Raw genomic sequence first — 24,305 nt, 5'->3', positions numbered from 1 at the left:
CCCTCGGGCTGTTGGGTTCAGCTCCCTCCAGACGCTGCTCTGCCGTGCCCGGAGCTGCGCTGGGTCCCGGCTCCGCTCCCTCGGGAGCCGATCCCGGAGGAGGGCGCGGTGCCGGTCCCGGGGGATGCGGATACCGGGGGGCGGGGGAGGCTCCGGGGCGCCGATGCCGGGAATCCCGGCCGGATCCCGGGGACCCCGCGCGAACAAAGGCCCCGCGGGCAGCACGAGGCCGGGGGGCGGCGCCACCCGCCCCCGGGAGGGCGGGACCGGCGGGGACCGGGCAGGGACCGGGAGGGGACCGGGAAGGAGCCCGGGAGGCACCGGGAAAGCACCGGGAGGGAGCCGGGAGCGCTCCCTGGATTATGTCCCGTATCGAGTCGCTGTCGCGAGTCAGGAGCAATCGCGCCAAGGTGGGTCCCGGCCAGCGCAGCCCCCCCCGAGCGGGGTCCCCCCCTCTTTTCCAGCCCCTCTTGGGGTGCGGGGGGCTCTTCCCTCCCTGCTCCTGTTTGGGGGGCAGGGAGGGGTCGCCCCATCCCTCACCCAAACTTGGGGGGCTCTGCCCTGCTCCAGGCGGCCGCGGGGATTTTTGGGGTTTTTTGGGGGGATTTTGGGGTGATGCTCGGGGTGTGGGGGTCCCGATGGAAATGGGGGGCGGAGGGCGGGGAGGGGTCGAGGGTCCCTCCAGCTGCTCCCCATTGTGCATCGGGGGGTGCTGACTGCAACAAGGACCCCCCTACAGCGCAGCTCCGGGGACCCCCATGTGTGTGTGTGTGTCCCCCTGCCGACCCCTCCCCAACTTCTCCGCCGCCCCAAACTTGGCCCCGACTCTTCCTCATCCTCCTTTCCGCTCCGGGTGACGCGAGGATGAGGATGAGGAAGTCGCCTTCCCTTCTCGCCAGGCGGCGGGGGGGGGGGGAAAGAAATTTTAGGGACCCCCCCTTCCCCTTCCGCACCCCAATTTGAGATAAATTAGAAACAAAGCCCGGCAGGAGAAGGAGGGGGGAGTTCAAGGATGGGGAAACTGAGGCACGGGAGCGTGGCCGCGGCTCCGACCCCCGTGACCGGGCATGTGGCAATGCCGGCGTGGCGAAACCTCGGGGGGGGCCCGCGGGGCTTTGTGTGCTCGGGAAAAGCATTTTTGGGGGGTTGGGGGCGATGCTTTGTGCCCCCCCCGCGCCTCAGTTTACCCCAAACCCGAGATTTTTTGGGGACTTTTTTTGGATGCTCTGAGTCGTTCGAGCAGCGGGGGGGAGGTTTGGGGGTGCCCCCACCCCCGGAAAGGGTTTTTGGGGGGGGCTCTGGGGCGGTTTTTGGGTGGTTTTGTGGAAGGGGGAAGTGGTTGTTGGTCCCTGCGCCTCCCCCGTGTGGGGTGAGGGGGGGGGGAATGATTTTTTTTGGTTTTTTGGGGTTTTTTTGTTGTTTAAAAAAAGTTTCGTCCCAGACGTTTTGGCCACACCCAAGCCCGGGGCGGGGGGGGGGGTCAGGGGTGACCCCTCAACCCCCGAGGAAAGAACGACCCCAAAAAATCAGTGGGACCCCCCGGTCTCATCTGGGAGGGGAAATTTGGGGACCCCCCGCGGCTTTCCGGGGGATCCCATTTGGGGGGGGGGCTCCTGTCAGCGACCCTGAGCCCCCCAAACATCCCAGGGAGGGTCCCCGCTACCCCAGCTCCCCCCTAAATCCTGGGGGGTTCAAATCCCCGAGGGGGAAAATTTGGGGGTTCCGGGGGTCTGGGGGTGTTTTTTTGGGGGGGGGGGAGGATTTGCTGCGAGTCCCCCCCCGTGTTTCCCATCCCGGCCCAGCGGGGTCTTTGTTGCCTCGGCCGGGGCTTTGTTCGCCGCCGCTGTCCCCAAAACGGGGGGAAGTTGTCCCTATAAAATGGGGGGAGCACCGTCCCTAAAAAGGAGGAAATTCCCCCCAAAATGCGAGGCTCGCTCCCCGCAGCTCCGTGACGCCGTTTTGGGGTTCAGCTCTATCAAATCTCGCTGAGTTTTGGGGTGGGGGCTCCTCCATTTCACCTTCCCCATAAAATCCAGGCCGGTTTTAGGGTGAGGGGTCTGAGACCACCCCGAGCTCCGCGCGGAGTTTTTGGGGCCGGAACGGGAACCCAGAAAAAGCCCCGGCTCTATTTAAAGCGCTGAAACTTCCTCCGCCCTCAGCTCTCCGGAAGAGCGGGGACCCCAAAATTCCCCGCACGGAGCAGCCGCGTGTCCCCCAAAACCCGGTTTGTGCAGCTTTTGGGGTTCGGGGGGGGCTTTTTGGGGGGTTTTGGGGGTCGTGGTCACTTCTCTTCCTCCCCCATCCCCGTGGTTTTTAGGGTTGCTCCGAGACCCCCCCAAATTTGCAACAGAAGGGATGCGGGATTAAATTATCCCAGGGTGATTTTTGGGGGTTTTTTTGGGGTTGTGCGGGTGTGACCCCCCCAGTCTGCTGAGGGTTTGGTTCGGGGGGTTCGGGGGGGTCCCGGGGCGGGCAGGAAGCGGCGGCGGCGGCTCCCGCCTTTGTCTGGCGCGGTTCGGTTTCCTCCTCGAGCCGGGGGGGGGCCCAAAATGGGGAGAAAAACACGGAAATTGGTGCGGGGAAAAAAAAGGAAGAAAAACGGTCAAAAAAAAAAATGATCGAGCTAAAAAAGTGTGGGGGAAATCGCGGAGAAAAAAAGGGAAAATAAGGTTTGAAAAAAAGGGAAAATAAGGTTAAAAAAAGGGGGAAATTAACAGCGGGGAAAGCGGTAAAGGTGGGGAAATCAGTTAAAAAGAAAAAGGCGATTAAAAGGGGGATATAGAGATAAAAAGGGGAAAAAAGGGGGGAGGTGGGATAAAAGAATGATAAAAAAAGGAAAGAAAAGCAGGAAGATAAAAGAGGAAAGTGAAGGAAAGGAGAGGGGGAAAAAAAAGGGGGAAAAGAATAAAGGGGAGCAAAGCAAAAAGCAAAAAAAATGAAAGGAAAAGAAAGGCAAGCAAATAAAGGGAGGAAAAAAAGAAAAGAAAAGAACAAAAAAAAACCAACAAAACGGAGGAAAAGAAAAGCAAAGCAAACAAAACCGGCGGAGCAAAGGGAAAAATCAAAGGAAAACAAACAAGCGGGCGGGAACAATCGCGCATGGGGCGGATGTCGCGGCCGGGCTCGGGGGGAGCGGCTCGGGGGGTCCGGGATGTGCTGCTGCTCCTGCGCCCCCTTCCCGGCCCGGGGAGAGGCGGAGGGACCCCTGAGGCCACAGCGGGTGAGACCCCCCCGCGACCCCCGCCGGGGTCTGGGGACACCGGGTGACAATGGGGTGCCCAGCGGTGGGGTGCATCTCCTGAGCCCAGGGGTCCCAGAGGCGCCCGAGGGGTCCCAGAGCGTGCCCGCGTCACTGCTGGGTCCCAGAGGTCCCATCCCTGTCCCAACCGAGGGGTCACAAAGGTGCCCTTGGGGTCCCAAAGGTGCCTGTGGGGTCCCAAAGATGCCAGTGGGGTTCCTGTCCTGATTCCCGGGGTCCCAAAGGGGCTCATGGGGTCCCTGTCCCAATCCGAGGGGTCCAAAGGTGCCCATGGGGTCCCAGAGGTGCCCATGGGGTCCCAAGGGTGCCTGTGGGGTCCCAAAGGTGCCAATGGGGTTCCTGTCCCGCTCTGAGGGGTCCCACTCCTGGCCACGGGGTCCCAGAGGTGCCCATGGAGTCCCTGTCCCAATCCGAGGGGTCCTAAAGGTGCCCATGGGGTCCCATTCCTGTCCATGGGGTCCCTCTCCTGATCCCCGGGGTCTCAGAGGTGCCAATGGGGTCCCTCTCCTGCCCAAGGGGTCCCAAAGGTGCCAATGGGGTCCTAAAGGTGCCAATGGGGTTGCTGTCCTGATCCCTGAGATCCCAAAGGTGACCAAGGGGTTCCAAAGGTGCCCTTGGGGTCTCAGAGGTGCCCTTGGGGTCCCCCCCGTTCTCCCCCCCAGGCTCCCCCCGGGGGTCCCTCAGCCCCTCCCCCGCCCTCAGAGGGGGGGGATGGGCAGCAGGGACGGACAGCGGGACCCCCCCTCGGGGATTGGAGAGCAGGACTGGGGGGTCCCGAGGCGCTTTTTGGGGGGCTGCTGGTTGGCACCGCCCGGTGCCAGGCACGGTTGGGACCGCGGGGGTGCCCGGGGAGGGGGGGGACACAAAGGCCTCTCTGTGCCCGTGGGGGGGGCCACGGGGGGGGGGGGGTCCGAGGCCAGCACGGCGACACTCGGGGGGTGGATTGGGGGGTGTGACACCCACTCGCTCCCCTTTTCCATACGGGAAAAAACCCCAAAACCGACCCCCCCCTGTCCCCAAAACCATCCCCGTCTTGGGGGGGGGTTCAGCCACCTCCTCACTTTTTTAGGGGGGAAAAAAAGGGGGTGATGGGCTAAAAATAGCTGCTGGGGGGGGCACAAGAGGGGCAGCGTCGCCCCCGCAGCCCGTCCCCATTGGGGCTGGCACCGGGGGGCGGGGGGGGGGGGATCTCACCGGCATCGCCTCCGGTTCCCGTGGCAACGGGAGATGCAGGGAAGCGGCGGCGAGCGCAGGGAGCGGGGTGGGCTCTCCCCATCCTCCGGGCTCCCCAGCGAAGGCCCGGCAAGCACGGGGGACCGGCGGCTCGCCGCGGCCATGAGCCGCGTACCGAGAGGAGCGGCGGGGCGGCCCCGGTGCCGCAGCCCCGTCAGGCGTCCGGTGCCAATGTCCGGGCAGGGCAAGGACAAGGAGAGGATGAAGGAGGGCAAGGAGAAGGACGCGCGTTACACCAACGGGCACCTGTTCACCACCATCTCCGTGTCGGGCATGACCATGTGCTTCGCCTGCAACAAGAGCATCACGGCCAAGGAAGCGCTCGTGTGCCCCAGTGAGTGCCCGGGGGCATGGCAGGGCAGAGGGAGGGGAATGCCAGCTGGGTGTGCCCTGCAGGGGTTGCCAGGGGGGATTTGCCGGGGGGGATGTGGCAGGGCAGGGTTGGCACCGTGGCATGGCTGGGGTGGCATTGCCAGGGTGGATTTGATGGGGTGGCTTTGCTGCAGTGGCACTGCCAGGTTGGATTTGGTGGGGTGGCATTGGTGGGGTGGATTTGATGGGGTGGCATTGCCAGGGTGGCATTGCTGGGGTGGCATTGCTGGGGTGGCATTGGTGGCGTGGGTGGCATTGCCAGGGTGGATTTGGTGGGGTGGCATTGCCGGGGTGGATTTGACGGGGTGGCTTTGCCAGGGTGCCATGGCTGCAGTGGCTTTGCCAGGGTGGCATTGCTGGGGTGGCTTTGCCAGGGTGGATTTGATGGGGTGGCATCACTGGGGTGGCTTTGCCAGGTTGGCTTTTCAGGGCAGAATTTCCACGGTGGCATAACTGGGGTGGCTTTGCCAGGGTTAGCATTGGCACAGTGGCTTTGCTGCAGTGGAATTGCCAGGCTGGATTTTCTGGGGTGGAATTGCCAGGATGGATTTTCTGGGGTGGAATTGCCAGGATGGATTTTCTGGGGTAGAATTGCCAGGATGGATTTTCTGGGATGGAATTGCCAGGCTGGATTTTCTGGGGTAGAATTGCCAGGATGGATTTTCTGGGGTGGAATTGCCAGGATGGATTTTCTGGGGTGGAATTGCCAGGATGGATTTTCTGGGGTGGCTTTGCCAGGATGGATTTTCTGGGATGGAATTGCCAGGCTGGATTTTCTGGGGTGGCTTTGCCAGGATGGATTTTCTGGGCTGGATTTGCCAGGATGGATTTTCTGGGATGGAATTGCCAGGATGGATTTTCTGGGGTGGAATTGCCAGGATGGATTTTCTGGGATGGAATTGCCAGGATGGATTTTCTGGGATGGAATTGCCAGGCTGGATTTTCTGGGGTGGAATTGCCAGGCTGGATTTTCTGGGGTGGCTTTGCCAGGCGTTTCTGGGGGTGCCAGGGGATTTCTGGGGTGGAGTTGCCAGGGTGGATTTTTCTGGGGTGGCTTTGCCGCAGTGGGTTGGTTTTTTTGGGTTGAGATGTTTTTTTGGGTTTCCTGAGGAGGCTTTTTTTGGGATGACTTTTTTTGGGGTGGCTTTGCTGGGGCGGAATTGCTGGGGTGGCTTTGCCAGATTGGATTTGCCGCAGTGTTGGTTTTTGGGCCTGGGGCTTTTTGGGATGACTTTTTTTGGGGTGGGATGATTTGTTTTTGGGGTGGTCTTGCCAGGACGACTGAGCCATGGTGGCTTTTTTGGGGTGGCTTTTTTGGGATGTATTTTTGGGGTGGCTTTGTCAGGATGGCTTTTTTGGGATGTATTTTTAGGGTGGCTTGGGGACCCTGCCGGTGGCGGGATGGCTTTTTGGGATGTATTTTTAGGGTGGCCTCACCAGGGTGACTCTGCCATGGTGGCTTTTTTTGGGGTGGCCTTGCCAGGATGGTTTTTTTTTTGGGATGGTTTTTTTGGGGTGGCTTTTTTGGGGTGGCTTTACCAGGATGACAGTGCCATGGTGGCTTTTTTGGGATGTATTTTTGGGGTGTATTTTTGGGGTGGCCTTGCCAGGATGTCTTTTTGGGGTGGCCTCACCAGGGTGACTCTGCCACGGTGGCTTTTTTGGGATGGCATTTTTAGGGTGGCTTTAGCAGGATGATTGTGCCATGGTGGCTTTTTGGGATGTATTTTTGGGGTGGCCTCACCAGGGTGACTCTGCCATGGTGCCTTTTCCAAGATGACTTTTTCGGGGTGGTTTTCCCGCATGGGCACCGCAGTGCCCGTTCCCAGAGCCCAGTTCCTGCCGGGTTTGCTGCCTGGAGCAGGAGACGGTTCCTCCATCTCTCCACCCTGGCACATCCCAGCTCCCCGGCGCTGGTGGCCCCGCTCTGGCGTGGTGCCCTCGGCCTCGGGGCAGCTGCTCCGTGGCAGCTGCAGCTCCGGCTGCTCCTCACCCACCCTCATTCCCACCACATCTGCTGCCGTCGCTCTGCCAGGAGCCGGGGAGGAGGGGTGGCAGGAGGGTCCCCGTGGCCTTTTTGTCACCTCTCGGTGTCCCCCAGCCTGCAACGTCACCATCCACAACCGCTGCAAGGACACGCTGCCCAACTGCACCAAGGTGAAGCAGAAGGTGAGCGCGGTGCCAGCGGGGGCTGAGGGAGCCGTGGGGAGGAGGGGACGGGGGATGTGGCACTGGGGACACGCGAGGACAGTGACAGTGACGAGGACGGTGACGCTTCTGCTCCCCCGCAGCAGCAGAAGGCGGCGCTGCTGAAGAACAGCTCAGCCCTGCAGTCGGTGTCCCTGCGCAACAAGAGTGAGTGGGGGGAGCTTTCCTTTCCTTTCCTTTCCTTTCCTTTCCTTTCCTTTCCTTTCCTTTCCTTTCCTTTCCTTTCCTTTCCTTTCCTTTCCTTTCCTTTCCTTTCCTTTCCTTTCCTTTCCTTTCCTTTCCTTTCCTTTTCCTTTCCTTTCCTTTCCTTTCCTTTCCTTTCCTTTTCCTTTCCTTTCCTTTCCTTTCCTTTCCTTTCCCCTTTTCCTTTTCCTTTCCTTTTCCTTTCCTTTCCTTTCCCCTTTTCCTTTCCTTTCCTTTCCTTTCCCCTTTTCCTCCTTACCTTACTTTTCCTTTCCCATTTCCTTTTCCTCTTTTTTTTCCTTTCTTTTTCCTTTTTTCCCCTTTCCTTCCCTTTCCTTTTTTTCCCCTCCTTACCTTACTTTTCCTTTCCCATTTCCTTTTCCTCTTTTCCTCTTTTCCTTTTTCCCCTTTCCTCCCTTTCCCTTTTCCCCTCCTTTCCCCCTCCTTTTCCTTTTCCTTTTCCTTTTCCTTTTCCTTTTCCTTTTCCTTTTCCTTTTCCTTTTCCTTTTCCTTTTCCTTTTTCCTTTTCCTTTTCCTTTTCCTTTTCCTTTTCCTTTCCCTTTCCCTTTTCCTTTCCCTTTCCCTTTCCCTTTTCCCCTTCTTTTCCCCTTCTTTTCCCCATCTTTCCTTTCCCTCCCCTCCCCTGCATCCCTGCCCAGCCTGGGGGGTGACAGGGGGGTCCCAGCACTGTCCCCCTCCCCAGATGCCATCCGGGAGCGCCCCAACTCTGCCATTTACCCCTCGGAGAGCTTCCGGCAGACGCTGCTGGGGCCGCGCCGCGGCCGCCCCTCCTTGTCGCTCTCCAAGAGCGTCTCCACCACCAACATCTCGGGGTAAGGACAGGGGGGAGCCGGGGGTGTCCCCATCGTGTCCCCAACATGACCCACCCCCTCTCCAGAACGTTCAACAATGGCTTTTTTTGGGGGGGGGCGGAATTGCCGGGGTGGCTTTGCCAGATTGGATTTGCCGCAGTGCCTTGGTCAGGGCGGCTTTTTTGGGATGACGTTTTTGGGGTGGCCTTGCCAGGACGACTGTGCCATGGTGGCTTTTTTGGGGTGGCTTTTTTTTTGCCAGGATTTCTGTGCCATGGTGGGATTTTTGGGACAGATTTTGGGATGGCTTTGCCAGGATGACCGTGCCATGGTGGCTTTTTTGGGGTGGCTTGTGATGGTGGCTTTTTGGGAGTTTGGGGGTGTGGGGGGGGGGGGGGGGGGGGGGGTTTGGGGGGGTTTTGAGGTGGCCTCACCAGGATGACTGTGCCATGGTGGCTTTTTGGGGATGAATTTTTTGGGGTGGCTTTGCCGGGATTGCTGTACCATGGTGGTTTTTTTGGGACAGATTTTGGGGTGGCTTTGCCAGGATGACCGTGCCATGGTGGCTTTTTTGGGGTGACTTTTTTTGGATGACCGAGCCATGGTGGCTTTTTTGGGATGGTTTTTCTGGGATGGCTTTGCCAGGATTGCTGTGCCATGGTGGCTTTTTTGGGATGGCTTTTCCCCATCACATCCCCATCACGTCCCACCCCCTCTCCAGGAATTTCAACGATGACTCTCCCCTGGGCATCCGGCGGATCCTGTCCCAGTCCACGGATTCCCTCAACATGCGCAACCGGACGCTCTCGGTGGAGTCGTTGATCGACGAAGGTGGGGACACCCCCGGTGACACCGTGAGGGCACAGGGGAGGGACACGGGGGCTCCATGTCCCCGCTGATGTCACCTGCAGGCCCTGACGTCATCCTGAGCCAGCTGCTGAGCGACCTGGAGGCGGATGGGAAGGAGTTTGAGGCGGATTCCTGGAGCCTGGCGGTGGACAACAGCTTCCTGCAGCAGCACCGCATGGACGTCATGAAGCGGCAGGACGTCATCTACGGTGAGGGGACAGAGGGACAGGGACACGGGGACAGGGATAAAGGCATGGGGAATGTGATATACAGGGGTGGGGATGCAGAGATGAGGGACGCGGGGACAGGGGACGCAGGAAGAGGTTGGAGAAGCGGGAATGGGGACGAAGGGACAGGGAGGTGGGAATGGGGACACAGGGCCAGGCTGGGTGGCTGTCCCTGGGGTCCTGCTCCCTCTGGGCTGCTGTTGGGGTGTTGTTCCTGTCCCTGGGGGTGTTGTTCCTGTCCCTGTCCCCATGCTGTGTCCCTGTCCCCAAGAGTGCTGTCCCTGGTGTTGTGTCCCTGTCCCCTAGAGTGCTGTCCCTGGTGTTGTGTCCCTGTCCCCAAGGGTTCTGTCCCTGGATGTGCTGTCCCTGTCCCTGAGGGTTCTGTCCATGGGGCCGTGTCCCTGTCCTTAGGGGTTTTGTCCCTGGGAGTCTGTCCCTATCCCCAGGGGTGTGTCCCTGTCCCCATGGCGTGTCCCTGTCCCTGTGGCATGTCCCTGTCCCGAGGGTTCTGTGCCCGGGGGGCGTCCCTGTCCCCGTGGCGTGTCCCTGTCCCGAGGGTTCTGTCCCCATGGTGTGTCCCTGTCCCCATGGTGTGTCCCTATCCCGAGGGTTCTGTCCCCGTGGCGTGTCCCTGTCCCCATGGCGTGTCCCTGTCCCCGTGGCATGTCCCTGTCCCGAGGGTTCTGTCCCCGTGGTGTGTCCCTGTCCCCATGGCGTGTCCCTGTCCCCATGGCGTTTCCCTGTCCCCGTGGCGTGTCCCTGTCCCGAGGGTTCTGTCCCCATGGTGTGTCCCTGTCCCCGTGGCGTGTCCCTGTCCCCATGGCGTGTCCCTGTCCCCGTGGCGTGTCCCTGTCCCCTGGTGACCCCGCCGTGCCCCCGCAGAGCTGATGCAGACGGAGCTGCACCACGTGCGGACGCTGAAGATCATGGGCGCCCTGTTCCGCAGGGCCATGCTGGAGGAGCTGCAGCTGGACCCCGGCACCGTCCAGCGCATCTTCCCCTGCCTGGACGAGCTCAGCCACATCCACGAGCGCTTCCTGGCCCAGCTCCTGGAGCGGCGCCGGGAATCGCTGGCCCAGGACAGCAACAAGAACTTCGTCATCGACCGCCTCGGCGACATCCTCGTCACCCAGGTGGGCAGAAAATCAGGATTTGGGGGGGCGGGATGCGGGGAAATGAGGGTTTTGGGGGACATGGCGGTGGGGATGGTGGAGGGGACGTGCTCACTGATGTCCCCTCGTTGTTCCCACCGCCAAGTTCTCGGGCCCGAGCGCGGAGCAGCTGCGCAAAGCCTACGCCGAGTTCTGCAGCAAGCACACCAAGGCGCTCAAGGAGTACAAGGACCTGCTGGCCCGGGACAAACGCTTCCAGCAGTTCATCAGGGTGGGCTCCCTGGGGACCCCCGGGCTGGGGAGCGGGGTCTGCATCCTCTGAGGGACCCCTGGACTGGGGATCAGGGTCTGCATCCCCCTAGGATGGGAGCTGGGGTGTCCATCCTCTGGGGGACCCTGGGATGGAGTTTGCGGTCTTCATCCTCTGGGGGATCCCCGGCATAGGGTTTGGGGTCTCCATCCTCTGAGAGACTCCTGGGATAGGGATCAGGGTCTCCATCTTCTGGGGGGACCCCTGGGATGGAGATCAGGGTCTGCATCCCCGTAGGATAGGGGTTGGGGTCTCCATCCTCTGGAGGACCCCTGGGCTGGGATTTGGGGTCTCCATCCTCTGGGGGACCCCTGGCATAGGGTTTGGGGTCTCCATCCTCTGAGGGACTCCTGGGATAGGGTTTGGGGTCTCCAAGCTGTGGAGGATCCCTGGGATGGGGATTGGGGTCTGCATCCCCCCAGGATGGGTATTGGGGTCTCCATCCTCTGGAGGACCCCCAGGATGGGGATCAGGGTCTGCATCCCCCTAGGATGGGAGTTGGGGTCTCCATCCTCTGGAGGACCCCTGGGCTGGGATTTGGGGTCTCCATCTTCTGGAGGACCCCCAGGATGGGGGTCTCCACCCCCCAGCACATTCCAGTGGAAAACCCTTCTCCCGCCTCCTTGCCTCAGTTTCCCCAACTTGCGTCCCTCCCTCACTGAGCTCCGGGGGTCTCTGCTTTGCAGAGAGGGGGGGGGTCCCTGCTGATGGGGGTCTCTGCTTTCGGGGGGGCCCTGCTGACAATGCTGACAATGTGTCCCCCTCCCTTCAGCGGGTGACACGCTCCCCCCTCCTCCGCCGCCACGGCGTCCCCGAGTGCATCCTGCTGGTGACGCAGCGCATCACCAAGTACCCGGTGCTCATCGAGCGCATCCTCAAGAATTCCAAAGGTACCTGGGAGGGGCTGGGAGGGGCTGGAACCCACCCGGAGCGTTTTGGGGTGGGGCCGGAATTCCACGATGTCAGCACCCAGGGCACCCCTCTGGCTGTCCTGAGCAGCCCAGACCCTGCCAGGGGGCTCAGGGACCGTGGCACAGAGCCCACGATGCCCCCGTGGGTTTGATTATGACCCGTGGAGCAAATTACCAACCTTGTATGAAGATCAGCAAGGCACAACAGTTTGAGTAGAATATTAGTGAAGCTATCATGGGGTGGAAAAGTAGATTTTGGGGTTTTTGGTATGGGGGGTTTAGGGGGCAAGATGGAGGGATCTGGGTGTGTCCAGCCTTTCTCTTTCTTCTTCTTGGCCTCCATCTCCTGCTGTGATTGTGGCACTTACAGATTGGTTTAGAGTAGAAGCTCACTGTCTAACACAGGTGATAGGTATTGGGAAGTAATTGTAAACATTGTATATGTAGTTTTTAGTATAAAGACATAACACAGCCCTGGGGGCAGGCAGAGTGCCTGGAACTGTCCAGCTGGACAGCCCTCGGCAGGACAGGAGTAAATTTTTTATAGCTAAGATAAAATAAACAACCTTGAGAGCGAGAAATGAAGAGCCCTGACTCCTTCTTCAAGCGCCGGGCTGGGAAAAGAGACTTTGAGACTTTTCTCGGGGTGACTCTGAGCAGCTAAAGACCCCGACCCCATCTCCCCTCCCCTTGTCGCAGACAACGAGGGCGACTGCGCGGACCTGTCGCGGGCGCTGCGCTTGGTGAAGGAGCTGCTGTCGGCCGTGGATGAGGAGGTTCACGCCTGGGAGCTCCGCGGGCGCCTCTGGGACGTTTTCCGGCGCGTGGATCCCCGTGCCAAGGTGCCGCTGTGCTGGGACAGCCGGCCCGGAGCCTTCGGGAGGGACGAGCTGCTCCGCAGGAAGCTGGTGCACAGCGGGGGGATGCTCTGGAAAACGGCGGCCGGGCGCTTCAAAGGTGGGGGAAAAACGGGATGGAGGGATGTGCAGGGAGTGGGGATGCGCGTGGAGCAGGATGGTGGCAGAGCTGCTCTCTCCATGGCTGAGTTTGGGGTCAGCCCTGGGATTTGGGGGGGCTGACAAAACCCAACCCATCCCTGTGGAGTTTTTCCTCACTCGGGGTCACCAAACGTGGGGATGTTCCTCACTCGGGGTCACCAATGGTGGTGGTGTTCGCAGGGGTCCCAGGGCAAAGGAAGGGACGAGAATCTTGGCTCCATGTTTCAAAAGGCTGATTTGTTATTTTATTATATATATATTCTATTAAAACTATACGAAAAGAATAGAAATCATCAGAAGGCTTGAGAAGGAAAGGAATGGATCCCATCCCATTGATCCCATCCCGTTCCATCCCATTGATCCCATCCCATTCCATCCCATCCCATTGATCCCATCCCATAGATCTGATCCCATGGATCCCATCCCATTCCATCCCATCCCATTGATACCATCCCACTGATCCCATCCTATCCCATCCCATCGATTCCATTGATCAGAATGCTTGAAAAGGAAAGGAATAGAATGATAATAAAATCTTGTGGCTCTCAGAGAGTCCGAGACAGCCGGACTGTGACTGGCCATTAATTAGAAACAACCACATGAGACCAATCACAGATCCGCCTGTTGCATTCCACAGCAGCAGATAATTGTTGTTTACATCTCATTCCTGAGGCCTCTCAGCTTCTCAGGAGAAAAAAAGTCCTAGCAAAAAGATTTTTCATAAAATGTGTCCATGACCCATCCCAGATGTCCTGGTGCTGCTGATGACGGACGTGCTGGTGTTCCTGCAAGAGAAGGACCAGAAATACACCTTCCCCATGCTGGTGAGCCTCCCCCTCCTCACCCTGACCCTCACCTGGGGCTTCCAGAGCACCATTCCCCAATTCCCAGCGCTCCCCAATCCCTCAGGACAAGCCTGCTGTCATCTCCCTGCAAAACCTGATCGTGAGGGACATTGCCAACCAGGAGAAGGGGATGTTCCTGATCAGCGCGGCCCCGCCCGAGATGTACGAGGTGCACGCGGCCTCACGGGACGACCGCAACCACTGGATGAAGGTCATCCAGCAGGCCGTCAGCCTGTGAGTGTCCCCGGGAACTGGGGACACCTGGGAGCCCCCCCGGGATGGCTGGGCATGGCTGGGGGGGCCATGGTTGCAGGGTGGGTGGTGGTGGGTGCGTGGATGTGGAGTGGAAAAGGGGCTGGGTGTGGGGTGAGGGGGTGGTGGGGTCTCTGGTTCTGATCCCCCTCCCCATCCTGGCTCTCCCAGCTGTCCAAGCCGCCAGGATTTTCCCCTGATTGAGACGGAGACTGAAGCATCCTTGAGGAAGCTGAAAGGTGGGGGCTCATCCCTGTTCATCCCATCCCATCCCACCCCATCTCACTGATCCCATCCCATTGATCCCATTGATCCCATGCCATTGATCCCATCCCACTGATCCCTTCCTATCCTATCCCATCCCATCCCACTGATCCCATCCCATCCCATGAATTCCATCCCATTGATCCCATCGATCTCATCCCATTGATCCCATTGATCCCTTCCCATCCCATCCCATCCCATTCCATCCCATCGATCCCATCCCATCCCATCTTCTTGATCCTACCGATCCCATTGATCATATTGATCCCATCCCATCCCATCAATCCCATCCTATCCCATCGATCCCATCCCAACCCACCCCATCCCATCCAATCCCATTGATCCCATCGATCCCATCGATCCCATCCCATCCCATCCCATCCCATCCCATCCCATTGATCCCACTGATCCCATCCTATCAATCCCACCATCCCAATCCCATTATCCCATCGACCCATCCCATCCCATCCCATCCAATCCCATTGATCCCATTGATCCCATTGATCCCATCCCATCCCATCCCATCCCATCCCATCCCATCCCATCCCATCCCATTGATCCCACTGATCCCATCGATCCCATCCCATCAATCCCATCCCATCCCATCCCATTGATCCCACTGATCCCATCCCATCAATCCCATCCCATCCCATCGATCCCATCCCACTGATCCCATCCCATCTCCTTGATCCTATTGATCCTATTGATCCCACTGATCCCATCCCATCAATCCCATCCCATCCCACTGATCCCGCTGATCCCATCCCGCGCCTCCCGCCCCGCCCCAATCCCCGCTGACCCCGATCCCTCCTCTCCCGGGCAGAGCGGATGGAGCAGCAGGACCGGCAGATCGCGGCGCTGCTGGAGGACAAGGTCGGCATTTTTGCCGACATGCTGGCGCTGGGCAGCGGCTGCTCCGAGACCCCCACAGCCCCCCGGGGCACCCCCTTCCCTGGGGACCCCACCCGGGGCCCCCGAGGGGACGTTCTGCTGCACGACGCCATCCGGGAAGGTACAACAGCGCTCTGGAATCCTTTTTTGAGTTATTTCCATAAATTTTTGGAGGTTTAAAACATATTTAATATAGCTTAGTTACTTTTGGAGGCATAAAAATAAGTGGTGTGGTTTTCGTTTGTAGAGTTGGAAGTAAAAACATAAAATAATAAATAAAAGGGGAAATAATAAGCAGAGAAAATTGAGTTGGGTCTTAGACATTTTTGGTTTTGGTAAAACATTTTATAAAAGTAGTTAGTTTCGTTATTTACTCCTTTTTCTAGGTGGGACTTTTTGGGTTTTGTCTAATTAGCTGCTTTCAAGTTTAAGGTGAAATTCTTTAGGCTTATGAGGTTGCTTTTTTCATCTAACCAAAGAGAGAAACTTCTGAGCTTCTTTCCTGTCGAAGAGAACAAAAAAGAATTTTGTCACTCCGTCAACAAAAAGCAGCTCCGGGATGGGGTGGGAAGGAGAAGTACGGGATGGGATGGAAAGTTCTGGATGCGCCGGGATGGGATGGAAAGTTCTGGATGCACCAGGATGGGGAAACTGAGGCAGGGGCCCACCCTTCCCCCCACAGTGGAGTGCCTGAAGGAGATTTTTACGGGATGCAGCCGGGATCGGGACCAGAACCAGAACCAGAACCAGAACCAGAACCAGAACCAGAACAACCCCCGAGGCCGAGAGCTGCCCCAGCCCCAGTGCCAGCAGTAAGGGGGGGACGCAGGGAGGGGTTGCTGGGTGGGGACGCAGGGAGGGGTTGCTGGGTTGGGGAGACCCCAGAGACCCCCTTGGGGCTCACCCAACCTTCCCCTGCAGACGGTGACTCCGGCAGCATCAACGGCTCCTTGGAATTCCGGGCGGATCCGGACGCTGGGCAGCGGGTGAGTTGGGGAGGGGGCACAGGGGGGACACTTGGGGGGCACAAGGGGGACAGCTGGGGACCCCCAGCCCACACTGGGACCCTCAATGTCACGCCACTCTCTTCCGCAGGACGGCAATGGGAACCAGGTCCCGCCGAGGGGATCCCAGGAGGTGAGGAAAGGGTTTTGGGGTGATGGGGTGGTGCCCACCCCGTGGTGCCTCAATGGGGTCCCCCCCACCCCAATGTGGAATTTGGGGTTCACCTCCCCTCTCCCCAATCCTGTCCCCTACAGGAGATCAACCAGCGCCTGGTGAACCTGTACGGGCTCCTGCTGCGGCTCCAGGTGGGACAGGGGGACACCGGAGGGACAAGGGGGGACCCTTGCCCTAATCGACTCTGTTCCCACATCCATTCCCTGTCCTCTTTCTCCCCCCTTGCCCCTCTTTGTCCCCTTGTCATTCCTCTCCTTATTCTCATTGCTCCCTGTTCCCTCTTGCCCTCTTCCCCCATTTTTCCCCCCTTTTTCCCCTTTCTTCCTCCTTTTCCCCATTCCCTCCTTTTCCCCCTTTCCCGCTTTGTTCCCTTCCCATTCCTCTCTTTCTCCTCATTGCCCTCTGCTCCCTCTTGCCCTCTTGCCCTATTCCCCCTTTTCCCCCCTTCTTTTCCCCCTCCCCCCCCTTCCCCCCCTTTTTCCCCTTATTTTCCCCTTTCCCCCTCTTCTTTTCCCCTTCCCCCCTTTTTTTTCCCTTTTTTCCCCCTTTTTTTTCCCCTTTCCCCCCTTCTTTTCCCCCCTTTTCCCCCGTTCCCCCTCCTTTTTTCCCTTTTTTTCCCTTTTTTCCCCCTTTTTTTCCCCCTTTCTTCCCCTTTCTTTTCCCCCCCCCCCCCTCTTTTTTTCCCCTTTTTTTCCCTTTTTCCCCCTTTCCCCTATTCTTTTCTCCTTTCCCCTGAGCCCTCTCTCCCCTCAGGTGCACCTGACCCACCAGGAGGTGCTGCTGGAGCTGCAGCTGCCGGAGGGGCTGCAGCGGCCGCGGCCCCGCCGGGGCTCCCAGCCGGCCGTGCCGGTAACCGGAGCGGCGGAACCGGCTGCCGGGGCGGAGCTGGCGCTGCTGCAGCGGCAGCACGGGCTGGTGCAGGAGGAGCTGAGCCGCTGCCGCCAGCTGTGCCAGGAACGGGCGCAGGAGGCGGCGGCGCTGGAGTCGCGCCTGCGGGACAGCGAGAGGGAGCGCTCCCGGTTGGAACGGGAGCTGCAGGAGGCGAAGGGGGCGCCGGCGGGGCCGCGGGGCCGGAGGGCGGCGGAGCCTCGGCGGAGGAGCCTCCCGGCTGGGGATGCGCTGTACCTGAGCTTCACCCCCCCGCAGGTGAGCGCGAGGGCACCGAGGGCACTGAGGGCACCGGAGGAACCGGGGGCACCAGAGGAACCGGGGGACCGAGGGCACCGGAGGGATCAGGGGCACTGAGGGCACTGGAGGGACCAGGGGGAGTGGAGGGACCGGAGGGTCCGGGAGCACCGAGGGCACTGGGGGGACCGAGGGCACTGGAGGCACAGGAGGGACCGGAGGAACCGGGAGCACCGAGGGCACCGGAGGAACCGGGGGCACCGAGAGCACTGAGGGCGCTGGAGGGAGCGGAGGGAGCAGAGGGACTGACGGTACCGGGGGACCGAGGGCACCAGAGGCACTGAGGGCACCGGAGGGACCAGAGGGACTGAAGCCACCGCGAGGGACCGAGGACACTGGAGGGACCAGGGGCACTGAGGGCACCGGGGGCACCGGAGCGACCGGGGGGCATTGGAGGCACTGAGGACACTGGAGGGACCGAGGGGACCGGAGGGACCGAGGACACCAGAGGGACCGAGGACACCAGAGGGACCGAGGGCACCGGAGGCACTGGGGGCACTGGGGGCACTGGGGGCATTGGAGGAACCGGAGGGAGCGGGGTCACCGAGGGCGCTGGAGGCACCGGGGTCACCGAGGGCACAGGAGGAACCGGGAGCACCGGGGATGGGCACAGCCCGGGGGTTTCGCTGTCAGTTCTGTCCGGGTGCAGCCCCCACGCTTCTGAGGGGGGGGCTCTGGGTGAATCCCCCTCCTCTCTGTGTCCCCCCCCCGCAGCTGAGCCACGCCAGCCCCCCCGCCGTTATCCCGTTCCACGCCCCCGCCTTCCCCGGCTCCCGGGACGAGCTGGAATTCCGAGGCACCGACCCCGAACGGCTGCGGGAGGGTGAGGACACCCTGGATGTACTCCTGGAGGACGAGGGGGGCTTGGGGGGTCGCCACTCCCCCCCCGCCAGCCCCCGAGGTGGGTCCCTGTTTTTTTGAGGGGGGTAGGGGTAGATCCCACCTTGGTATCCCGATTTTATTTTGTTAACCTGGAATTTTTCCCGTAGATTTCCTGAGGATGCAGGATATTCCCGAGGAGGTGGAGAACAGCCAGGAGCTGAAGGAGGGCGACGGGGACAGTTAGGGACCCCCGCAGCCCCCCCAGCACCCCACAATTCACCCCCCCAGGACACGCCGGGGGTTGGATCCAGCTGTGGGGAGCGTTGGGAAAAGCGGGACGGGGACGCTGCTATTCCCACGGGAGCCTTATGGGAATTGGGGGGTTGGGGGGGTCCTGTCGCCCCCTCCCCTACTCCAACCCGGGGGGGACAGGGGTGACAGCGTGTCCCTCCTCTTCCCGCTGGGATTTATTTATTTATTTGGATGTTTTGGGGTGCGGGGGGAGTGGGGGGGAACCTCCCGTTCCTGGGTCAGCGGTGACAGTGACCCACCCCCGGTATCGGGGGGCTGCCCAAGGGTGGGGCGGGGAGGGACGGGGTCCCCGCGGATTAACTGTAAAAACAAAGGATAAAAGAAATGAAAAAAAATATTAAAAAAAAAAAATTTGGAAAACGGTGAAAATGAAGAGTTTGGAGCCAAAATGAGGAGGGGAGGGGACTGGGGGCGGCACGGAGCAGCCGGGGCGGGGGTGTCTCATCAGAGCAGTGAGGGGGGTCTCAGCCGGGGGTCTGGGCCGGGTTTGGGGCGCGCCCGCAGGGCGGGGCCGCTCCCGGGGCGGTGCCGAAGCCGCCGGGCCGGGTGCGGGACCGGGCGCGGGGCGGGGCGGGCGGAGGACGCGGCCCCGGAGCGGCGGCTCCTGGGGGTCCCGCAGGAGGAGCGGGGGTCGGGGGGCCGGGAACGGAGGCGTGGGGGTCCGGGGATCCCGGGGCGGGGGTCCCGGCCATGAAGAGGATGTTCTCCTGCTCCAGCTCGCAAGTGACGGTGAGTCCCGGCAGGGAGCAGGGGGCCCGTGCCGGCTGCGACCCCAATCCCGATCCCGGCTGCGACCCCGATCCCAATGCCGATCCCAATGCCGATCCCAGCCCGTGCCAGCTGCCATCCCAATGCCGGTGCCAGCCCTGATCCCAGCCCCGACGCTGCCTCAGTCCCGACCCCAACCCAGCTCTGACGATCCCAGCTGCAATTCCATTCCCAGCCCCGATTCTGGTCCCAATCCTGGCTGCAATCTCTGTCCCAGCCCCAAATCCATCCCGATCCCAATCCCAGTTCTGATGCAGGTCCCGATGCCCTCCTGCAATCCGAGCCCTATTCCCAGCTTCCAATCCCAGTTCAACCCCAATCGCAGCCCCAATCCTGACCCCAATCCTGCCCCATTGCCTTGCCCCCAGCCCTGGCCCTGCTGCAGCTCCCGCAGCCCATCCCAGTCCCGGCTCCCGTTCTCAGACCCCGCTCCCGGTGCCGGTGCCGGTGTCACCCCTCCCGGTGCCACGCTGGAGCCCAGCCCAGCTCGGTGGCACTCGCCAAACCAGCCTGGCGGGCACAGGCCGGGACACGCTCCGGCCTCTCCGCCCCCTCCCGGTTCCGCGGGGATCCCGGATCCCTCACGGAGCCCCGCGGGGTGGGGAAACTGAGGCAGGACATGCGTGGGGGGGACCCGCACTGGGGGGGGTCCTGTCTGGGGATGGGCTTTGGGGTCCTGTCCTGGCTTTGGGGTCCTGTCCTGGATTTGGGGACCCCCCCCAGCAGATGGAGAGCTGGACGCGGCAGGACCAGAAGCTCCTGGAGGCGGTGACACGAGGGGACGTGGCCCGGGTGGCCGCCCTGGCCGCCCGCAAGGCCGCCCGCCCCGCCAAGCTCAACGCCAGGGGACAATCCGCGTATGTCACCGCCGGGGGGGGGACACGGGGGTGGCTCCGGGAGGGGGGGACACACCGGTCACGGTCACCTCTCACCCCCCCCAGGCTCCACCTGGCCGCGGCCGGGGGTCTCACCGAGTGCCTGACGCTGCTGCTGGAGCACGGGGCTCCCGTCAATGAGAGCAACGATGATGGTGGGTGGGGACACCTTGGGGACACCTTGGGGACACCTTGGGGACATCCAGGCAGGTGCCTGTGTCACTTCTGGAAGAGCCCAGAGCTGTCCCCCAAGGGAGGGACCCCCGGGAGCACCCTGGGGAGTGTCCCTGAGGAGGGGGTGTCCCCTGATGGAGGGGCGTGTCCCCTGGGGGTGTCCCCAAGGAGGGGGTGTCCCCCAGGAGTGTCCCCAGCCCGTCCTGTCCCCACAGGCAGCACCGCCCTGCACTTGGCCACCATCGCCTGCCAGCCCCAGTGCGTGAAGGTGCTGCTGCAGGTACGGGGAGGGATGGGATGGGATGGGATGGGATGGGATGGGATGGGATGGGATGGGATGGGATGGGATGGGATGGGATGGGATGGGATGGATGGAATGGGATGGGATGGGATGGGATGGGATGGGATGGGATGGGATGGGATGGGATGGGATGGGATGGGATGGGATGGGAATGGGAATGGAAACTGGAATGGGAGGGAGTGGGATGGGAGCAGGAATTGGAATGGGAAAGGGAATTGGAATTGCAATTGGAATTGGAATTGGATGGGAATAGGGTAGGAGTGGGATGGGAACAGGAACTGGATTGGGATGGAGCTGGGGGTGAAAATAGGGATGGAGATCAGGAGAGAGACAGGGATAAGGACACGGACTGGGCATGCAGAGGAGGACGAGCATGGAGGTGGGGATGGGGACAAGGACAGGGAACAAGGACGGGGATGAGGACGGGAACAGGGCTGGGATGGGGGGCCCAGTGCCATTCCCATTCCCAATCCCAATCCCATTCCCATTCCCATTCCCAATCCCAATCCCCAATCCCAATCCCAATCCCATTCCCAATCCCAATCCCACCCCCTTCCCGCTGTCCCCCCAGCACGGAGCCAACGAGCGCCACGTGGACGGGCAGAACCGGACACCGCTGCACTGGGCTGGTGAGGGGGGGGACACGGGGACACCCCGGGATTTGGGGGACACCAGAGGGGTCCCCCAGAGCCCCTGCAGTGACCCCGTCCCCCCTGCAGCCTCCTCGGGCTGCGCCTCCAGCGTCCTCCTGCTCTGCGACCACGAGGCGCCGCTGGATGTCCCCGACGCCGTGAGTGGGGACAGGGGGACAGCAGGGGGTGGCAGGGGACAGTGAGGGTTGGTGGTCACCCCACGTGTCCCCTCAGCACGGCCAGACCCCCCTGATGCTGGCAGCACAGGGGAACCACGTGGCTGTTTGTGCCCAGCTCCTGCGGCGTGGGGCCGAGCCCGGGCTGGCCGACAGGGATGGCAGGTGGGTGACAGGGGACACTGGGAACACTGGGGACACTGGGAACACTGGGGACACTGGGGACACTGGGATGCCCTGGGGACATCGCTCTGTGGTGTCACCAATGCGGGGAGGGGATGGGAGTCACCTGTGCCACCGTGTCACGGTGCCATCTTGTCACCGTGCCCGTGTGCCACCCCCTGCCATGGCTCACTGTCCCCGTGTCCCTCGGTGTCACATCCCCGTGTCCCTCCGTGTCACATCCCCGGCTCAGGACGGCGCTGGAGCTGGCCCTGGCTCACGGCAGCCTGGAAGCGGCTGAGCTGCTGCAGGGCCACAAGAAGGACAAGGACACCGGGAATGTCACCGGGAATGTCACCGGGAATGTCACCGGGGAAGCCCCGAGCTGGGCTCTCCGGAAGGTCCCAAGGAGAGGTGAGACCTCCCTCCCACAAAAAGGGAAAAAAAATGTGGGGAAATGGGAAAACAACGGGGGGAATTTGGAAAAAAATAGGGAAAAATTGGGAAAACGGGATTGTGTTTTTCCCTCCAGCAGAGAATGGTGCTGGGCGGGTGGGAATCCAGGGCGAGGAGGAGGAAGAGGAGGAAGAGGAGCAGCGGGACGGACGCGCTGCCCGGTGGCTGCGGGAGGAGCTGGAGAGGAAGACTCTGGAATGCCGGAGGCTGGAGGAAGCTGCCGAGGGCATCCGGCGGCGGCTGCGGGAGCTCGTGCGGCTCCTGCCGGGACGGGGCGCGGGTGAGGATGAGGAGGAGGATGAGGATGAGGAGGATGACGGCGCCTGCCTGGAGCTCCTGGCCCGGCGCGTGGCGGAGCTGAGGAAGAGGACGAGGGATGAAGAGTGGGAAGGAGGAGGACACGGCAGCAGCGAGGCTCCGGCGCTGCTCCCGTTCCTGGCCTGGCTGGGGGAGGAGTGCTCCAAAATGCGGGAAGCGAAGGCCGGAGCCTTCTCCCGGAGCCGGGAGCTGCGTCGGGAATCCGAGCGATCCCTCCGGGCCGAGCCCGCCTGGGAGCAGCTGGAGCAGCAGGACCAGATCCACGCCAGGATTCTCCAAGGATCCCAAATCCTCCTGGAAAAACTCCGCCGGTGCTCGGTGAACGGCGCGGAGCCGGCTGCGGGCGGGAAGCGGCGGGAGGAGATCCCGAAGGAGGGCGGGAGGATGGAGAAGGAGCTGCTGGAGCTGCGGGAGGGCAACGGGAAGCTCCTGGTGGAGCTGGCGCGGCTGGGCCGGGAGCGGGAACGGCTGCAGCAGGAGCTGCGGGAGCTGCGGGATCCCGGCAAGCGGGACGAGGCGTGGAGGCTGCGCCGGGAGCTGCGGGCGCTGCGGGACGGGCTGGGAGCGCGGGTGCGGGAGGCGGGCGGCGACAGCGGGGCCGGGATCCTGCGGGACCTGCACCGGCGGCTGGACGCGCTGGTGCGCTCCCAGCACGAGGCCCTGCAGCTCATCACGGAGATGGAGGAGGGAGAGGCCGGAGAAACCCCCGGGAGCGACGGGGAGGGCGGGAGAGCGGGAGAAGCGGGAGAGGCGCGGGGCACGGAGAGCGGCACCGCCGGTGTCCCGCCGGGCTCGGAGGCGGAGCGGTGGCGGGAGGCGGCGGCGGCGGCCGAGGAACGGGCGGCCGGGAGGGAACGGGAGCTGCGGGAGCTGCGGGAGCGCGCGGAGGGGTTGGAGCAGAGCGTGGCGGCGCTGCGGGAGCGCGCGGGGCGGCTGGAGCGCGCCTGCCGGGACAAGGACGGGAAGGTGAGCGACGGGCTGGGGACGGGGACGGGACCTTCCCAGCACCAGTCCCACTCCCGTCATCATCCTCCTGCCATCCTTCTCCCCATCGCCGACCCCTTCCCATCTTCTTCTTCCTCCCTTATCCATCCCCATGTCCCTCTATCCCCTTCCCGGTCCTCTTTCCATCATCGTCCCCTTCTCATCGTTGTTCCCATCACCATCTGCATCCCCATTCCCACCCCATCCCTATCCCCATTCCCATCCCATTGATCCCATTGATCCCATCCCATTGATCCCATCCCATCCCATCCCATTGATCCCATTGATCCCATCCCATCCCATCCCATCCCATTGATCCCATCCCATCCCATTGATCCCATCCCATCCCATCCCATTTCCACCCCATCCCTATCTCCATCCTGTTCCCCCTCCCAGCCCCATTTTGGGGACACCTCAGGGACCTCGGGGGGAACTGAGCAGGACTTTAGGGGATGACAGGGATCAAGGGGGCTCTTGGGGGATGCAGAGAGCAACCAACCCCCCCCAGCCCCCCCAATTCTGCCCCTGACTTTGCCCCCCCAGCTGAAGCAGCTGCTGGTGGAGACGGAGAAACTCTCGGCCGAGGTGTTGGGGCTGCGGGGCAGGAGCGCCCGGCTGCAGCTCCAGCTGGAGGTGAGGCCAGGCCCGGTGTCACACCGTGTCACCCTTTGTCACCTCTTGTCACTCTGAGTCACCCAGTGCCGCCCTGTGCCCCCCAGGTCCAGCAGAAGCAGCACCGGGACACTGTGGCCGTGTACCGGAGCCACCTCCTCCAGGCTGCCCAGGTGGGACCCCCCGGCCCTGTCCGGGGTCTCTGGGGGGTGGGGGCACAGTTTTGGGTGGGATCCCAGCAAAACCCACCCTCCCTCCTCCGCAGGGATTCATGGACGAGGGCGTCCACGCCGCGCTGCTGCGGATCCTGCGGGCCGAGGCGGGAGCGGGGCCGTGGCATTAAACCGGGAAATTGTGACACACACGTGGCCGTGTCCCATTCTGTGTCCCTTTCCGTGTCCCGTGTCCCCATCCTGTGTCCCTTTCCATGTCCCATCCCGTGTCCTGTGTCCCATCCCATGTCCCCATCCCGTGTCCCATGTCCCCATCCCGTGTGCCATTCCGTGTCCCATCCCCTGTCCCATTCCGTGTCCCATTCCGTGTGCCATCCCATGTCCCCATCCCATGTCCTGTGTCCCTTTCCATGTCCCATCCCGTGTCCCCATCCCGTGTCCCCATCCTGT

The 24,305-nt window shown here is 61.8% G+C and overlaps 2 protein-coding genes across 3 annotated transcripts; both read left to right on the top strand.

The window, feature by feature from the left end:
• Positions 1–255: 255 nt before the first annotated feature.
• ARHGEF2 (Rho/Rac guanine nucleotide exchange factor 2) lies at positions 256–18,407 on the top strand. The gene is given in 23 exon segments (XM_030965183.1): positions 256–410; positions 4,676–4,826; positions 6,966–7,033; positions 7,156–7,219; positions 7,959–8,088; positions 8,789–8,898; positions 8,979–9,125; positions 10,026–10,276; positions 10,401–10,526; positions 11,338–11,455; positions 12,176–12,433; positions 13,222–13,298; positions 13,384–13,553; positions 13,743–13,810; positions 14,659–14,847; positions 15,409–15,494; positions 15,496–15,538; positions 15,648–15,712; positions 15,822–15,863; positions 15,986–16,036; positions 16,659–17,051; positions 17,805–17,991; positions 18,080–18,407. Coding segments are annotated over 23 exon segments (2,919 nt in total). The 5' UTR covers positions 256–362; the 3' UTR covers positions 18,157–18,407.
• Positions 18,408–18,908: 501 nt separating this feature from the next.
• ANKRD35 (ankyrin repeat domain 35) lies at positions 18,909–24,041 on the top strand. 2 transcript variants are annotated; one of them, XM_030965184.1, is made up of 12 exons: positions 18,909–18,953; positions 19,716–19,849; positions 19,934–20,022; positions 20,257–20,321; positions 20,914–20,971; positions 21,062–21,132; positions 21,209–21,315; positions 21,566–21,726; positions 21,845–23,052; positions 23,614–23,703; positions 23,790–23,855; positions 23,948–24,041. In XM_030965184.1, the coding sequence occupies exons 1-12, from the start codon at positions 18,915–18,917 to the stop codon at positions 24,023–24,025; spliced, it is 2,166 nt and encodes a 721-aa protein (XP_030821044.1). In that variant the 5' UTR covers positions 18,909–18,914; the 3' UTR covers positions 24,026–24,041. The 2 variants fall into 2 exon arrangements, with proteins under 2 accessions (XP_030821044.1, XP_030821045.1); XM_030965185.1 differs by having other exon boundaries at positions 18,912–18,953; positions 19,719–19,849.
• Positions 24,042–24,305: the final 264 nt, after the last annotated feature.

This window comes from Camarhynchus parvulus, chromosome 25 (assembly GCF_901933205.1).
Source record: "Camarhynchus parvulus chromosome 25, STF_HiC, whole genome shotgun sequence".
Lineage (NCBI taxonomy): Eukaryota > Metazoa > Chordata > Aves > Passeriformes > Thraupidae > Camarhynchus > Camarhynchus parvulus.
Note: the sequence above shows the minus strand (reverse complement) of the source record. Positions and strands in the feature narration are given on the sequence as shown.